This window comes from Emiliania huxleyi (assembly GCF_000372725.1).
Source record: "Emiliania huxleyi CCMP1516 unplaced genomic scaffold EMIHUscaffold_64, whole genome shotgun sequence".
NCBI classification, from domain to species: domain Eukaryota; phylum Haptophyta; order Isochrysidales; family Noelaerhabdaceae; genus Emiliania; species Emiliania huxleyi.
The window spans coordinates 630,464-647,463 of NW_005197198.1; the positions used below are offsets into that span (position 1 = coordinate 630,464).

General features: G+C 66.7%; 3 protein-coding genes across 3 annotated transcripts; 2 read left to right on the forward strand and 1 right to left on the reverse strand.

The window, feature by feature from the left end:
• Positions 1-6,831: 6,831 nt before the first annotated feature.
• EMIHUDRAFT_452591 (hypothetical protein) lies at positions 6,832-9,161 on the reverse strand (the record flags this gene model as incomplete). The annotated part of the gene is made up of 6 exons (XM_005763341.1): positions 8,446-9,161; positions 8,103-8,308; positions 7,742-7,847; positions 7,609-7,660; positions 7,296-7,533; positions 6,832-6,862 (listed from the first exon to the last, which is right to left on the reverse strand). Exons 1-6 carry the CDS (start codon positions 9,085-9,087, stop codon positions 6,832-6,834), a joined length of 1,275 nt encoding a protein of 424 aa, XP_005763398.1. The 5' UTR covers positions 9,088-9,161.
• A 528-nt stretch (positions 9,162-9,689) lies between these two features.
• On the forward strand, positions 9,690-14,262 carry EMIHUDRAFT_422288 (hypothetical protein). Its single transcript, XM_005763342.1, has 14 exons — positions 9,690-9,773; positions 9,874-10,167; positions 10,360-10,399; positions 10,713-10,835; positions 10,872-10,897; positions 11,088-11,277; positions 11,441-11,464; positions 11,673-11,786; positions 11,831-11,941; positions 12,116-12,508; positions 13,012-13,142; positions 13,212-13,410; positions 13,504-13,743; positions 13,818-14,262. The coding sequence occupies exons 1-14, from the start codon at positions 9,727-9,729 to the stop codon at positions 14,040-14,042; spliced, it is 2,157 nt and encodes a 718-aa protein (XP_005763399.1). The 5' UTR covers positions 9,690-9,726; the 3' UTR covers positions 14,043-14,262.
• A 626-nt stretch (positions 14,263-14,888) lies between these two features.
• Positions 14,889-16,775, forward strand: EMIHUDRAFT_105045 (hypothetical protein; the record flags this gene model as incomplete). The annotated part of the gene is made up of 2 exons (XM_005763343.1): positions 14,889-14,947; positions 15,252-16,775. Coding segments are annotated over 2 exons (1,583 nt in total), but the record flags the coding sequence as incomplete, so codon positions are not given.
• Between the last annotated feature and the right edge of the window lie 225 nt (positions 16,776-17,000).

The following is a 17,000-nucleotide window of genomic DNA, read 5'->3' on the forward strand; positions in this document are numbered from 1 at the left end:
CACGTGTGACCGCCGACGATCACTGTACGTACGTACTTTTAGCTTACCGTACTGGGAGAGAAGGGAGAGGGGGTTGTGTTCTCTAGGCCCCTAAGGGCCCTACGCGCGCTCTCTCTCTCACTGTACAATGGGCTCCAGGCACTTTGGAGCTCAAATCCGCGGCCGCACATCCACCACCTCATACGCGAGCCCCTCGACCGTCACCGTCTCGACGTCGCCGGTCGGCTGCAGGAAGGTCAGCGGCGGGAAGAGGAACTCCGCCTCTCCGGGGAAGGCGGAGAGAAACGAGATGTCCGGCCCGCGCTCGTAGAAACTCTCGGTGATGAGCCGCAGCAGCACCGCCTTGACGCTCGCCGAGTAGCGCATCGCGACGGAGAGATCCGACGTTGTGCTCATCGGAGCGAGCTCGGTGCCGCCCTGCTCCATGAAGCTGGCCGGCGCCGTGACGTCCTTCATGCCGCGGTACAGCTCGACGCGGCGAAGCGGCGACTCTCGCGAGTGGTCCGCCTCGACCGCCCGCAGCTTGCCGAGCGCGTCGCGGATCAGCGCGACTGTCACCGGCAGTGGGTGGGCCTCGCCCCGCTCGTGGCGCTCCTTGTCGCGCAGCGGGGTGTTGATCGAGCGGAAGGCCTGAGACGGCGAGGGGGCGTAAGTGGGTGAGAGAGCGGAGCTGAGAGAGTTGTGTACCAGCGGAAGCAGGGGCTTCGCCTGCGTCGTGTAGAGGCGAAGAGCAACCACGTGCGCCTCGGTCAGGTCGGCGTGCTGAGCGCTCGGGTGGGCTACGAAGTCGGCCAACCGCATCCCGCGCACCACGCCGCTGCCGTCGGCGACGGTGCGGCAAGCCAGCACCCTGCCACGCTCGTCGCAGTCGCGCTTTAGCCCGCCCTGGTACATGAGATCGCTCGAGCCCGCCTCGGCGTGCAGGATGTAGTCCAGACACTCGCGGTCGGCGTCGGTGCCACCAGCGGTCACCTCCCGCACGATGGCGGCGGTGCCCTCGAGCAGCCCCGTAAGGACCGCGTCTCTTGACACGCGCATGTAGTGCTCGATGCCCAGCGCAGCCTGAGCTGGCCTCCCAAACACCAGCTGTCTTGGCTCCGTTGCGAAGCGGTTCTCCTCGGTGGCGGTGTGGAGCACTCGTAAAGCGTCGAGGCCGCCGGCCAGCGAGGCCACGGCCTTGATCATCAGGGCGTGGATCACGCTCCGCTCTGGCAGCGACACGGAGATGATAACCTGGCCACCGTCGTCGTTCTCCTGAGAGTCTCGTGTGCAAACCTGGACCCGCTGCTGCTTTGCGAGCCGGAGGCGACGCTTTCGCAGCGCGAATAGCGCGCCGCCGAGGCAGAGGAGCCCCGCCACGACGGCGCCGATGGTGGCGCCGACAATCGCGGCAGCGTCGGAGGGATCAACGTCGCCGCAGCAGGCGTTGATCAAGGTTTGAATGGTAGGGGTCGAAGGCGGCGGCGGAGGAAGCGGCGGTGGCAGCGATGACGGCGGCGGCGGCAGCGGCGGCGGGGCGAGCGGCGGCGGCGACGGCGGCGGCGGCGATGGCAGCGGCGGCGACGGCGGCGGCGGCGATGGCAGCGGTGGCGACGGCGGTGATGTAAGCGGCGACGGCGGCGGCGGCGGCGATGGCGGCGGCGGCGGCAGCGACGGCGGGGCGGTGGCCGCGCATTCAGCCTTAACCTTCGCGCAGAAATACCGGCTGTCGCCGTCAGTCGTGTCGATGGTGGTAACGGGATACGCGGCAGAAGACTGCCCACCTGTCCCTGCCGGTCCGCCGAACTCGGTCACGTGCTTGTAGCATCCTCTGCCCGACGACCACACGCTGTAGCCAGTGCAAGTGTAGTCCAGCAAGCAGTTGTCGATACACTGGCGTTCCATCCACGTACTCTCGTAGGCATACCGGGGATAGTCACCCGCGCTATCCTGGCAAAAGCCAACCGTCCGATTGAAACAGGGGAGCGGCGGCGTGGTCGGAGGCAGCGTGGGCGGCGGCAGCGAGGGCGGCGAGGGCATCGGCATGTACACGCCAGAAATGCCAGCGATTGCAATTGAGACGCCTTTGGATCGAAGATCCCACAACCAAAAAAAGAAAAGCGACGGGTTCTGGCGGAACTACGGGCGATCGGCCTGTCGCTCGCAGCGCGAGAGGTGCGGGGACTGGCCAAGCGGCTAGTTGGCTCGACGGAACTTCCGGGCGAGTGTTCCGGTGGCAGGGGGAGGACTACCTTGTCAACGACATTGCGCCAGGACGGACACCGATGGGAGGGCAGGCGCTGATGGCGTACGCCTGCTGTGTGAAGAGACGGGTGGCGTCGGCGGGCCCGCTGTCCGAACACAACTCAGCCTTTGATATTCGGTCGGTGCGGGATCGGATCGAGAGAGAACGGGTGGGGGGGGAGGCGGCGCGGCTGCTGCACAACTTACAACCCAGTGTGGAACCAGGGGAGGGAGAGATGAGACCGGCGGCGAGTCCAGGCCCCGCCCCCCTCCCTCCTTGTGGGGAAGCAAGGCCTAGGTCCCCCCCCCCCCCCCGGAGTGCGACAGACGATCGACGCGTGGAGCCGCGGTTGGAACGGCCGCAGGGTCAAGGGGCCACCCCCGGGGCTCCACACCAGGCGTTGCGGCCGCCAGAACCGCCACCATACCCGCCCCCCCCGCCGCCTTCGCCCCCGCCGCCGGCGTGGCCGTCACTGCTCGGGCCCGCACGGAACCTGGGGAACCCAGAGCCGCTCCGCCGGAGGCTGGAGTACCTGGGGGAGGGGGCTGGGGGAGGGGAGGTGCCGCAAGACGACAGCGGGTCCGCCGGCGAACCGGAAGGCTGAGACCGGAGGGCCCCAGGTGGGGCTTGGGGTCAGCTATCGGAGGAGGCGAGAGACAAGCTGACTCGACCTCTGCGAGTGGAGTCGGGACATACGGCCTCGCCGGGCGGGGGTAGACCCGTCGAGGCGGCACCCGGACCATCGGGAGCTACGACAAGGAGGGCCACGCCTCCCCGAGCGCAATGGGGAGTCGGTGGGTGGGTGGGGTGGGGGGGTGGGATTGGGGGGGGGGGGGGAGCCGAGTACGATAGAGAGGCCACGGATGCGGGCGCGATTCGTCGACCAGGGAGAGCTGGCCCGACCCCCCGGGGAGGGGAGGCGACACGACCCAATGCCGCCGCCCTCGCCCGGGGAGCCCCAGCCGGGCTGTCGGCTCCCTCGGGGCCAATGGGGCTAGCCGATGGAGGTGGGGCGGAGAGGCCGCCTCCGAAGAAGAGGCATCAGAAACGACTGCAGAGGCAGTCGCGGGGCGGCGCTAGAGGAGGAGGCGGGGTGAGACGGAGGCGAGGGTGAGAACGACTCGAATTGCAGGCGGTTTAGGATTGCGAGGGACGCAACGTGATTTTGGAATTGAACAGACGCTCAGAGTGTCCGTTATCGTCGCTCCCAGCTCGAGAGATGTTCGGTTTAGAGCTCTCTGACGGTCTGACTTTGCGGAGTCCCCGGAGAGTCCGGTGGGCTCGCTCTAGCTAGTAGCTTGCGATCGCGGTACCTCCCGGACACTCTGGTGCCTCGAGCGGCGCCCCCGACGGCGGGAGCAGCGTCGGCTTGCGGGATCCGGGAGCCACAGCGCGCGCGAGCGTGTGTCTCCGGCGCCGGCAGCGCGGTTTTCCCGGACCCGCACGCAGTCGCAGAGCCTCGGCCCTCGCCGAACGCGCGACATCCCCGCTCGTGGCTTTGTATTATGTACATTCGGTGACGGCGTGTCCGACCTGAGATAGGAGCGCGACCTGTCGCTTGGGACGCACTCGACTGTCGCGGACTGTGCAGCAAGCAAAGGCCAGGGCGCGCGGGCTACGCCTTTCGATGGTCTAGTCGGCTGCGCGACGGCGTGCCCGTGGCGCGAGGCGGCCTCCTCGGGCGTGCCGACGGGCGGCACTGCAGCGCGGGAGGCGCCGTAGGAGGAGAGGAGCTTGGCGACCTCGAGGTGGCCCTGCCGGCACGCGATGTACAGCGGCGTGGCGCCGCCCTCTTTTGGCTTAATTTACCGCCGCGTAATCCCACTGCTTCCCGCGCATGCCGCCTCCTCGTCCCTCTCCTCGGCCTGCGCGCGGGTGGAGCGTCTCACTCATGGCTTCTGACTCCACGCGCAGTGCTCACGGCGCGCGACGCGCAGCGGTGTGTGTGGCGTGGGCACCTCCGCGACCTCTGCCGCCGTCCGCGTGCATGGCATCAACTCTTTCCAAACGGCCTCGCGGGAGTGGCCGGCGTGATGCTCATCGCAAACCTCTCGACCGCCTCCAGCATCGCGTCCCTGAGCAGCGAGCGGCCGGGGGGGAGCATCCGCCACGTGCTCTCAAAGTCCTTCACCGCGAATGTCACCTCGGGCAGATCCGCACACTCGGGAAGAGGCCGCAGACGCACTCCCATCACCGCCTGCGAGCCGCCGACCATGCACGGGCCTTTTCCGACGACGACGTGTGGGTGGTCCGCGTAGTCGAGGTTGCTCGCGCGGACGCGGGTGGCGAGGAAGACGAGCCGGCCGATCCTACACTCCTTCCGCCTTGAGCCCGAGTTATGCCTTCAGAAAGGCGGGTGGAATCCCTGTCGTCTTGAGATAGGGCCGAGGGCGGCGGCAGCGAGGGCGGCGGGGCCGAGGGCGGCGGCAGCGAGGGCGAGCTCACCCGCCGCCCTCCCCACCGACCGCCCTTCCACCGCTGTCACCGCCGCTCGAGCACCGCCGTCGCATCACTCTCTCCCCTCCCTCCCTCCCGCCGCAAGCAGCCCGCCCACCACGGCCCGCCCCCTCGAGGCGCGACGGTGGCTCAATGCGATGGCGTGCTCTCTGGCGACCTTCGAGGTCGACATGGAGACGGGGCAGCGCAAGCCCGACCTCACCTCCCTCGGCACGGAGGGAAGGCAAATGGCACGGGCCCGACGGCTTTATTTGCGACCGCTCCGGCCAGCATCGGCGAGAAGCGCTCGACGATTCCTCCCCATGTTTGTGCTTGCGCTCGCTCCACGTGCCGAAGAGAGAACGGTCAAGTCGCCGCGCACGTACACCTCGAAGGGCGATGCGGGCGTCCTTGTCCCCGCAGATGGCGGCGTAGATTTGCTGGCACGCCCGAGGAACGGCGGTATACTCTTTTTCGAGCAGCTGCTGCGCCCTCACGTAGCTATCCGCCGCAAAGGCCTGCAAGGCGACATCCGTTGGTGGCCCAACACCGGAGCAACACTTGGCGTCGTCGAAGCCGCCAGAAATGAAGAAATCTTGCGCGATTTCCCTATTGTTTCTTTTTCTTCCATGTCTACTTGCCTAGCGTCCGCTGGGCTCTCCTCGAGAAAGCGCGAATATCTCTGTACTGCGATCCCAATAAAAAAGAAAACGGGCGCCCCGCAAGAAGAGAGCGGGTAAAGGCAAGAAGAGCGCCGGCGCGCAAAATACCGCCTGAGGGGTTCGAACCCTCGACCCCCGCTTTAGGAGAGCGGCGCTCTGTCCACTGAGCTAAGGCGGCAGTAAAGTGGATCTCGACCCAGCAGCCACTCGAATCGCACGAAGTCGATCGAGCGAACACGCCGTGTCGTGATTGTGCCAACCAGACGTGGAACAAGCAGCGCGCCTGCCTATAAAGGTAAAAAGTGCTTTTTTTTTTTGATTTGGGGTCGTCATATTGGTGCAGCCGGCCCAGTCGACTAATATTTTTGAGAAAAATAAATTTGATGATGAAGGTGTGGATGGGATGTGTGTTATGTTGTGGTGTTGTGGTTGGGATGGAGAAGTTGTAGATGTGTGAAAGGTGAAGAACGAATAATAGTTGGACGTGTGCGTGTAGGATATTCATCCATTGGGCGGGCATGACGTACCGACGGCTAAGGCCGAGTAGCCGGTGTTCACAGAGCTCTGTGAACAAGAGATTTCACAGAGATTTCACGTTGTAGAGCGCCTCTACAACTACATCGCTCTACAACGCAGGCGCCTCGTCACGCGGCGGATGTAGAGCTCTACAGCTCTACAGCGCTCTCCAGCGACCAGCGCTCTACATCTTGAGCACTTGAGCACTGGATAGGGCCGATTCCGCGTGGTACGGGACCCCTCGATCGTCTCGCCCTCCCTCACTGGTATGTTCATTGGGGGGGGTCATAACAAACACGGTACAGGATCGAGGTGCACGCTGCCGAAGCAGTGTCGTCCCCTCTCTCCCCAACGGCGATGGCGGTGTGACCGATCGAGCTACAAGAGGAGCTTGTTCAGCAGGATCCGGGACAGGTCTGGTGCACTACCTCACTGGGCCTGAGATCACCGAGACAGCGCCCGTCACCGTCTCGGGTTTGCGTGGGGTCGAACCACTCCGGGATGGGCAAGCCCATCGATCTTCGACGTCTGCACGCGGCCGGCCGGGCGAGAGGCTTGACACGATCCGACCCTGCGACCCTGACGCTGCTGCTCTAGCTATCAGCCATGCACTGCTGACTGCTGCCACAATGTGCGACCTGTGCTGGCCCACTTGGCGGCCTTCCCGGTCAGTGGTGAGGCGCAGTTCAGAGCTGTCGATGGCGCGATGCCGCACTGGTCCCACATTGGTGACACGAGACCACCAAGTTTGCCGGTCCAAGAGAGAGGCACCGGCGCTGTCCTGAGAAGGTGCGTGGTCCCTCTTGACTGCCCATGCGCGCGAGGCTGTGTAGGCATAGCCTCGAGAGTGCCAGCAGCCCATCCGAGGTGACGCGCATTGCGCCAGAAGCGTGCACGCAGCTGGAAGGACACCTTCCTACTGGCCGTACGATCAGGTCGTCACTGAATGCTTTAATACTAAGGCCGCGAGCTATGCAGGTGATCAATTGTGCATCATGGCACGGTCAGCAGCTGCGCCGACAGGCTGTCGCAAGGCGTGATAGCATGGCCGCAAGTACGCCGAATTCCCATGAAAACAAGTAAAAAATCGAAAAAAGAAAAAAACCCAAAAAATCGGCGCCTGCGGCGGGCCATGGGACCCCATCTCCCCCCCGCATGGACACCCTCTGGGCCCCCCGCGCCGGCCCAGAGGCAGCCTGACACACCGGCGTTGCGCTGGCGTCACTATAGTTGACGGTCACTAAGGTGTGGATATCATCGGCGCATCGTCACATGGTCTGTGCCTATGGCCCTTGGCCGGCGCCACCCTTTGCGCTGCCGGCCGCTGCCCGCTCGCCCCCTCCCCTCGAGCCCCTCTGGGACACGCTCTCTCTCTCTCTCTCTCTCTCTCTCTCTCTCTCTCTCTCTCTCTCTCTCTCTCTCCCTCCCTCCCTCCCTCTCTCTCTCTCTCTCGTCACGCCTCGCGCGGCAGCACCTCTGCCCACCCCTCCTCGAGCGACGGCCCCGCGTCGCCTTGCAGCGGCGGGCCCGACTGCAGCGCCTGCCAGACGTAGCCGGAGGCGACCTCTTTCTTGGAGAGGCGGTGGAGGATCTGGCGGCGCACACGCCGCGTGGTCGCCCACACCGCGTCCACCACCACCAGCGGCACCTTCTCCTCCATCGCCCGCCACACCTCGCCCAGCGTGTCCGACTCGCCTACCGGGAACGTTCCGAGACGCCTCCGGGGGGCGCACCCCCTCCGCCGCCGCCGCCCCTCAGAGAGCTGCTCACCGCGCGCGCGGCACTCGGCCTCGCTCAGCGGCCGCACGAGCTCGAGGCAGGCCTAGACCGGCGCCACACACACTCCGCCTCAAGAAGAGGAGGGCGGGCAAGGGTCCGCACTACCGGCCCGAGGGGCGACCACCGTGTTTGCGAGGAGAGCGGGGTGCGCGTCGAGGAGGTCGACTAGCGGCCGCCCGTCGGCCTCGGTCAGCTTCTTCTCGCCGCCGCCGCCAAAGAGGACCAGAAGCCTGCGGGCCGCGGGAAAGGCTCAGCGGAGGCTTGGCGAAGGCTCAAGGAAGGCTCAAGGAAGGCCCAGGGAAGGCTCAAGGGGATGCACGTGGCTGAGGCTGGAACGACAGCCCCCCCCCCCCCCCTTCCTCTCGCGGGGATACACTGGCGACGAGTGCAGCGGCTGCAGCGCGAGGGAAGTCTTGAGTCGTGACGCGCGAGGTGAGCATGTGTACGAGACGCGAGGGTGTCTCGAGCGCAGGTGTACGAGGCGCCTGCGCGGAGGCAGCGCCGCGTCTGTCCTGCGCCACTCCTCCTCCTCCTCCCGCTCCGCAGCCTCCTGCAGCGTCTCGTCGCCTTCGGGGGCGAAGCCGCCCCCCGCCGCGCCTCCTCCAGCCACGAAGGCCGCCCCCGCGGCCGGCCAGTGCGCCGCGACTAGCCGGCCGGTGCGCGTGCTGTTCGAGAAGGGCGCGTCGAGGGCCTGCGGTGGCGCGATCTCGGGTAATCTCGTCAATGGGGGAGGGGGGCAGAGCGACGGAGCAGAGCGAGGGAGCAGAGCGACGGAGCAGAGAGAGAGAGAGGGAGCAGGGCGACGGAGCAGAGGCAGCAGCGAGGCGCCTCTGTTGCGGCCGACTCCTCGAGCGCAGAGAGCTTGACGACGCGGCCGGGCAGGTCGAAGGCGCCAGGCGGGAGCGGGTGCACGTCCGGGTGCGACCTCTCCGCCTCGGCCCGGTCCTCCTGCAGCATGTTGTGCAGCGCGGGCGTGTCGTGCACGCTCGCCCACTCCTCGGTCGAGTTTGGGGGCGCGCTGCCGATGGCGGGCAGCGGGCACGACCCGACGCCGCCGCCCCGCAGGTCGAGCTCCTCGTCCGACCCCTCGTCCGAGCCCGCCTCCACCCAGTCCGCCTCGCGCGGCCTCTTCCCGCCCGGAGGACCACTGGGCGGCGGCGGTGGCGGGCGCATCCCGGAAGGCGGCCCGCCGGGCGGCGGCGGCGGCGGAATGCCGCTGGCGAGCCGCACTTCCGCCTCAGACATGCCGACCGCCGCCGGCGCGTCCGCGGCGGCGGAGTCCCCAGACTCGAAGCCGGGCAGTGAGCCGAAGCGGTCGTACGGATCGGCGCCTGCGGGAGGGCCTCCCGGCGGCGGTGGCGGAGGGATGCTGAGGCGGGACTGCGACGGGATGAGCGAGCCGCTCTGCTGCATGCTCTCGCGGGCCTCCTTGTTCAGCTCCGAGGGCTTAAAGGGGGCGAAGCCCGACATCGCCCTCTCGTGTCAGTGTGCTGTGAGAGAGGTACTCGGCACAAGCGCACAAGAGCTGCCTCTCCTCCGGGCGCCTGCAACCCTCCGGGTCTTGCTACGAAATCAGGTGTATATTATTTTTGCGTGGGGCGGACATCATGCCGGGGTAGGTAGGTAGGGTCTGGGCCCTCCCGTCGGGTTTTTCCCTCTCTTCACGCTGGAATTTTCACAGCAGAAAAAGAAATTTTCCCCGGAAATCACGATGTCAACCCTCCCCAAATGGGTGATCTGATGCTTGTAGGGCTTGAGAGTGGCCTGCCATGTCACAGGAAGGACTGTGGTTGCAGGATAGTACCACCAACCATCACTCTAGTTGGTATAGTACCCCACCTTCACCCATCCTGTGATTTCTTTTTTAGTTTCCCATAAGTAAGGTAGGTAGGTAGGTAGGTAGGTAGGGGCACCGCAGCGGCCGGTCAGGTTTTTCCAGAATTTCAGCATGATGTCCGCCCCACGCAAAAATAAACGCCACCTGACGAAATCTGAGTTTCTCGTTTTGCCCCGCCAGAATCGCTTGAAGAGTAAAAAAATTTAGAAAAAATCTTTGCAGTCGACGCGTACGACGCTGCGGCGCAGCAAGGGCCAGCGGAGAGCAACCAAATGCAGGCCTCTGGGCAGAAGCGCAAGCTGGACGTGGGTGATACCAGGCGTGCCGCCCGCCCCGCCGCCGCTCCCCGCGACCGCCCGATCCCGCGACCGCCGCGACCGCCGCAACGCCGCCCGCTCACCCGCCGCGCACGCTTGTAGCGGCCTGATGGCCTCGACGGCTTCCGGCACGGGCGTCAACCCATACACGAACCGGCCGTACTCGAGGCGGTTCTACGAGATCCTCGAGACGCGCAAGCGGCTGCCCGTGTGGGAGCAGAAGGACGAGTTTTTCGAGATGATGCGCAAGAACCAGACGATGGTGCTGGTTGGCGAGACGGGCTCGGGAAAGACGACGCAGATCCCGTCGTTCATGGTGGACACGGGCGTCACGCGCGGCAAGCGCATGGTCGCGTGCACCCAGCCGCGCCGCGTCGCCGCGATGTCGGTGTCCAAGTGCGCCGCCGCTGCGGCTTCTCCCGCTCTCCTGCTCTCCCGCTCTCACGCTCTCACGCTCTCACGCTCTCACGCTCACGCTCTCACGCTGTCCCGCTGTCCCGCTGTCCCGCTGTCCCGCTGTCCCGCTGTCCCGCTGTCCCGCTGTCCCGCTCCCCTTCAGCTGAGGCGACGCATCCTCGCGCCGCGCAGGCGCGTCGCCGAGGAGATGGACGTCGAGCTCGGCGAGGAGGTTCGCCGCCGCTGCAGCATTAGCAGCAGCCGCAGCAGCGGGAGCAGCAGCAGCGGCGGTAGCGGCAGCGGCAGCAGTGGCGGCAACGGCAGCAGTGGCGGCAACGGCAGCAGCCAGCAGCGGTGGTGGTGGTGATGGCGGCGGTGGCGGCGGTGGCGGCGGTGGCGGTGGTGGCAGCGGTTGCGAGTGACCAGAGCAGCAGCCAGCGATGGCCAGAGATTGCCAGAGATGGGAGCCTCGTTGATGTGTCTGATAGCGGCCGGTTCGAGACGTGAGGACGGGGTGGGGTCCCACAGGTGTTTGTTGTTCACAGGTGGGGTACACCATCCGGTTCGAGGACATGACGGGCACAAAGACGATCCTCAAGTACATGACCGACGGCATGCTGCTGCGCGAGGCGAGATGCCACGCTCAGACCGCTCGCCCACCGGGCCTTGTGTGTGATGTGAGAGGAGGCCACCCCGTCTACTAGGCGATGGCGGACCCGCTGCTCGAGCGGTGTGCAGACTCGAGATGAGAAGGGGGGGGGGGGGCACATGACTCGTGAGACCGCCGCTCGAGCGGTGTGGAGAGGACTCACAGAACCGACTCGCAACAGTCTTCCACCCCAGCCGCGGCTGTGCGTCCAGGTACGCAGCCGTGATCCTAGTGAGTGAGCTAGTACTTAACTCGTACTTAGCGATTATAGGTACGCAGCCGTGATCCTAGACGAGGCGCACGAGCGTACTCTCTCGACCGACATTCTCTTCGGCGCCGCCGAGGAGGCCCCGGGCTCCTCCCGCCCGAGAGAGACGCGAGATCACGCGAGATTGTGCCGGCCTGCTAGGCCTCATCAAGGAGGTCGCCATCCAGCGGCCAGACCTCAAGCTCGTGGTCATGTCCGCCACACCCCAGAAGCGGAATACGTGTTCTTGTATTCAGCCGTTTTCGGTGGTATTCCGCTGTATCCACTGTATTCGCAGCCCCCCGTATTCACGCGGTGCTCTCAACACACTGCACAAGACCGTCTTCCCACCCCGATGTTTGCGTATCCGCACGTAGGTCCGCCACACTCGACGCGGGCAAGTTCCAGGCCTACTTCGACGCGCCGCTCATGAAGGCGCCCGACCCCGGCCGGCCGGCGGGGGGGGCTTGGGGCGGGGGGGGGGCTTGGGGCGGGGGGACTGCCACCCTCTCTCGCCCTCCTCCACGCCCACTGGAGAGAGAGGCGAAGAGCAGTCCGACTCGACACCCCGGTACGAGACCGGAGTCTCCCCCCCTCTCTCTCTCCCAGGTGCCGGGCCGGCTCCACCCGGTCGAGATCTTTTACACGCCGGAGCCGGAGCGAGACTACCTCGAGGCCGCCACCCGGACGGCGTGCAGGGGCGCCAGGACACGCCCATGCCATGTCCGAGACATGTCCCGTAGGCGGCCATCCGGACGGTGGTGCAGGTCCACCTCTGCGAGGGGGAGGGGGACATCCTCGTCTTTTTGACGGGCGAGCAGGAGATCGAGGACGCGTGCCGCAAGACCAAGCAGGAGGTGGACAACTTGGGAGACCAGGTGCCCGCAGCAGCAGTAGCAGTAGGAGCAGCAGCAGCAGCAGCAGCAGCAGCAGTAGCAGTAGCAGTAGTAGTAGTAGTAGCAGCAGTAGCAGCAGCAGCAGCAGCAGCAGCAATAGTAGCAGTAGCAGTAGGAGCAGCAGCACGCAGGAGGATGTTCCGTCTTCCAACACAGGTTCCCGACGTGCTCGTGCTCCCCCTCTACTCGACGCTGCCGATGGACCGCCAGCGACAGATCTTCGACCCGCCGCCGCCGCCGCGCAAGCCGGGCGACCCGATGGGCCGGAAGATCATCTTCTCGACAAACATCGCCGAGACGTCCCTCACCATCGACGGCATCGTGTACGTCGTCGACCCGGGCTTCGCGAAGCAAAAGGTGTACAACCCGCGCATCCGGGTCGAGTCGCTGCTCGTCTCGCCAATCTCAAAGGCGTCGGCGCACCAGCGCGCCGGCCGCGCCGGCCGCACCAAGCCGGGCAAGTGTTTCCGCCTCTACACGGAGGTTGCGTACAAGACGGAGCTGATGGAGCAGACGTACCCCGAGATCCTGCGTTCGAACCTCGGCTCGGTCGTGCTGCAGCTCGAGAAGCTCTCCACCGATCGAAATCAGTTCATTAAGAGTAGTCTGCCCATGAATTAGGTCGTGCTGCAGCTCAAGAAGCTCGGCATCGAGGCGCGCGCCCCCCGCCCCGCCTCTCCCCCTCCACGCGCCGCCATGCGCCGCCACGCGCCGCCACGCGCCGCCACGCCACCCCACGCCACCCCACGCCACCCCACGCCACCCCACTCCACCCCACGCCGCCCCACTCCACCCCACGCCACCCCACGCCACCCCACTCCACCCCACACCACCCCACGCCACCCCACGCCGCCCCACTCCACCCCACGCCACCCCACGCCACCCCACGCCACCCCACGCCACCCCACGCCACCCCACGCCACCCCACTCCACCCCACGCCACCCCACGCCACCCCACGCCACCCCACTCCACCCCACTCCATCCCACGCCACCCCACGCCGCCCCACGCCACCCCACGCCACCCCACTCCACCCCACTCCACCCTCCTCAGGACCTGGTGCACTTTGACTTTATGGACCCGCCCGCGCCCGAGACGCTCATGCGCGCGCTCGAGCTGCTCAACTACCTCGGCGCCCTCGACGACGAGGGCGCGCTCACCGAGCTCGGCTCGATGATGGCCGAGTTCCCGCTCGACCCGCAGCTGGCAAAGATGCTCCTCTACTCGCTCGAGCTCACCCGAGATTGCCCGAGATTACCCGCAGGCCACTGCCCGCAGGCAAAGATGCTCCTCTACTCGCCGCAGCTCTCGTGCTCGAACGAGATCCTCTCCGTCGTCTCGATGCTCAACACACCCAACCCGTTCATGCGGCCCCGCGAGGCGGCCAAGGCGGCCGACGAGGCCAAGGCGCGCTTCCAGCACGTCGACGGCGACCACCTGACTCTGCTCAACGTATACCACGCGTGGAAGAACAACCAGGCGCCGGCCTCGCGGCGCAAGAGGGAGGAGGGCGGATCCTTCTCGCAACCCCACGCTCGAGAATAGGAGTCCGCCTCGTGGTGCTACGACAACTTCCTCAACGCGCGCTCGATGAAGTCGGCTGACTCCATCCGCGCGCAGCTGATGCGCGTGATGAACCGCTTCGGTCTCGAGCTCAAGTCGCCAGACTTCAACTCGAAGGAGTACTACACCAACATCCGGAAGTGCCTGCTCGCCGGCTTCTTCATGCAGGTGGCGCACCTCGAGCGCACCGGCCACTACCTCACCGTCAAGGACAACCAGGCGGTCGCGCCTCGCCGGTCTAATTCTTAGTGAATGGATCAATCAATCAATCATGAGAACGCGTTTGACACGACCAGGTGGTCGCGCTGCACCCGTCCACCGTGCTGCAGCACAAGCCCGAGTGGTGCGTGTACAACGAGTTTGTGCTCACCTCCAAGAACTACATCCGGATGGTGTCCGACATCAAGGGCGATTGGCTGATCGAGCTCGCGCCGCACTACTACGACCTCAAGAACTTCCCCAGCTGCGAGGCCAAGCGGACGCTGGAGCGCATCTACCTCAAGAAGGGAAGAGCAGCGTAGAGGCCTCTGCTGCCTCCTCCCCCTCCCCGGCGCCGATGCTTCACGCCGAAGCGCCGCGTCTCTGGGTGGCTCGGGCTTTGCGCTCCCCCGGAGAGCGCGGGATTCGCGGTCGACAAGACTGCGGTACCCATCATCAGGTGGCCGTAGGGTACGAAAAACATGGTGAGTGAGGTGTGGCACGGCTACTACGTATCTGTTCTGTAAGAGTCTGTGCCATGCGAAAGCGAAACCTGACATTGACATTGATGATTGTCAAACGAGACACGCACTTTCAAGCTCGCGCGCCCCGCCGAGGCCGGGCCGCGGGCGCGGGCCCGGCGGGGGAAGCGGAGAACGCACGACGGCCGGCGCGCGGCGCGGCGAGGCGCGATGCGGAGGCCCGCAACGCCGGCACGGTGGTCGGTGGTCTCGGCACGAACTCTCGGGACTCTCCGGGCCCCAGAGCGATGCAGCAAAAAAAAACGCGCAGTCTCCGCGCTGTCAAACGGCTCACTCTCAACTCATGAACGTCTCAGTCTCGCTCTCGTCCATCTCACGCTCACGCCTCCAGTCCTGCAGCTTCCGCTGATCCATTGCCCAGCTTTTGAAATTGCTCAATCTCTGCTGTCGGTCAAGGCGACCTTGGACCCGCGCACGTAAGGCACGTTCCGCTGCCGCCTCGGGCTCGGGGAGAGGGACAACCACCAAAGCCGGCACCTCCGATTTGTGCAGTCCAAAATCACGGATGTCCTGCTCAGCACTTGTGGTCACCGAGTCCTTCGCCCCGAGAGCAGCCCTGAGCGCAAACCTCAGCAAGAAAAGCGGCTCGGTGGCACTATCGGAAGGACGCGCAAAGCAAACAACGGAATGCTCCAGCTCTGGCGCGTAATCAAACTGCATACTCGTGCCCTTTCCTCCTTCTGCCGGTGCGAGGAGCGCAAGCAGCTTTCCTGTGCTCTGAAATACCCGCACTTCCGAGGCCGAGGCGACCAGCGCAGCTTGCAGCCGGTCGTCCCAGCCAAGCCAACAATGAAAGTGTGCGGGAGGGAGCTGGACCCGAAAGAGAAGCTCGACGTCATCTTGACAATGTAAAGAGCCATCAGCGGCGAGAGTCAGAAGCCTCCGGCTGCCAGAGAAGGCGAGATGGGTCACTCCCGCCTTGTGGCTCGTCGACTCGTGTTTGATGGTCCGTAGGCACGAATCCCACACAACCACCTTGCCACTCTCCAGGCCCGCCGCGAAGAGAGTCTGCGAAGCGGGAGGTTGCGGGGAGGCGGCTCAAGCGGCGCTCGACGCCGGCCTATCGACCGAGGCGGCGGATGCGGCGGGCAAGGCGGCGGGCGATGCGATCATCGCCGGCAAGTCGCCAGAGGTAGCGGCGGCCGCGGGTGAGGCTGCGGGCAAGGCGGCTCAAAAGGCGCTGGATGCCGGCCTCTCGCCGGACGCAGTCGATGCGGCTGGCGAGGCGGCAGGCGAGGCTATCCTTGCGGGCAAGAGCCCCGAGGTTGCGGCCGCCGCTGGCGAGGCTGCCGGCAAGGCGGCTCAGAAAGCACTCGATGACGGCTTGTCACCTGATGCTGCCGACGCGGCGGGCGAAGCTGCGGGCGCGGCGATCATTGCGGGCAAGACGGCCGCGGAGGCAGCCGCTGCTGGCGAGGCTGCGAGCAAGGCGGCCCAGAAGGCGCTCGACGACGGCTTGTCACCGGATGCTGCCGATGCGGCGGGCAAGGTGGCGGGCGACGCCATCATCGCAGGCTACACGCCCGAGCAGGCAGCGGCGGCCGGCGAGGCGGCGGGCAAGGCGGCCCAGAAGGCGCTCGACGACGGCTTGTCACCGGATGCTGCCGATGCGGCGGGCAAGGTGGCGGGCGACGCCATCATCGCAGGCTACACGCCCGAGCAGGCAGCGGCGGCCGGCGAGGCGGCGGGCAAGGCGGCCCAGAAGGCGCTCGATGCCGGCCTGTCGCCGGAAGCGGCTGATGCGGCTGGCGAGGCGGCAGGCGAGGCTGTCCTCGCTGGCAAGTCGCCCGAGGAGGCGGCTGCTGCGGGCGAGGCTGCCGGCACGGCGGCCCAGAAGGCTCTCGATGACGGCTTGTCGCCCGAGGCAGCTGCGGCCGCGGGTGAGGCGGCGGGTGACGCCATCATCGCCGGCAAGAGCCCCGAGGTGGCGGCCGCTGCTGGAGAGGCTGCCGGCAAGGCGGCTCAAAAGGCGCTCGACGCCGGCCTGTCGACAGAGGCGGCGGATGCGGCTGGTGAGGCGGCAGGCAAGGCTATCATCGCAGGCAAGTCGCCCGAGGTGGCTGCGGCCGCTGGCGACGCTGCCGGCAAGGCGGCCCAGAAGGCGCTCGACGATGGCTTGTCGCCCGAGGCTGTCGATGCGGCAGGCGAGTCGGCGGGCGACGCCATCATCGCCGGCAAGAGCGCCGAGGTGGCGGCGGCCGCGGGTGAGGCTGCGGGCAAGGCGGCTCAAGCGGCGCTCGACGCCGGCCTATCGACCGAGGCGGCGGATGCGGCGGGCAAGGCGGCGGGCGATGCGATCATCGCCGGCAAGTCGCCAGAGGTAGCGGCGGCCGCGGGCGAGGCTGCGGGCAAGGCGGCTCAAAAGGCGCTGGATGCCGGCCTGTCGCCGGAAGCGGCTGATGCGGCTGGCGAGGCGGCAGGCGAGGCTGTCCTCGCTGGCAAGTCGCCCGAGGAGGCGGCTGCTGCGGGCGAGGCTGCCGGCACGGCGGCCCAGAAGGCTCTCGATGACGGCTTGTCACCCGAAGCCGCGCCGCCCTTCACCTCGCCCTCGCCGCCGCCACCAGCCCCGCCGCCGACCGCCCCTCCGCCACCCTCGCCGCCGCCGCCCTCCACCTCGCCCTCGCCGCCGCCACCAGCCCCGCCGCCAACCGCCCCTCCGCCGCCCTCGCCGCCGCCGCCCTCCACCTCGCCCTCACCGCCGCCACCAGCCCCGCCGCCAACCGCCCCTCCGCCGCCCTC

Bases quoted from the DNA above. Each gene is read 5' to 3' on its own strand.
- EMIHUDRAFT_422288 (XM_005763342.1), top strand. From the start codon at position 9,727: ATGCAGGCCTCTGGGCAGAAGCGCAAGCTGGACGTGGGTGATACCAG. The intron at 9,774-9,873 runs GCGTGCCGCCCG...GCACGCTTGTAG, and splicing joins CTGGACGTGGGTGATACCAG to CGGCCTGATGGCCTCGACGG. The intron at 10,836-10,871 runs GTGTGTGATGTG...CCCGTCTACTAG, and splicing joins CCGCTCGCCCACCGGGCCTT to GCGATGGCGGACCCGCTGCT.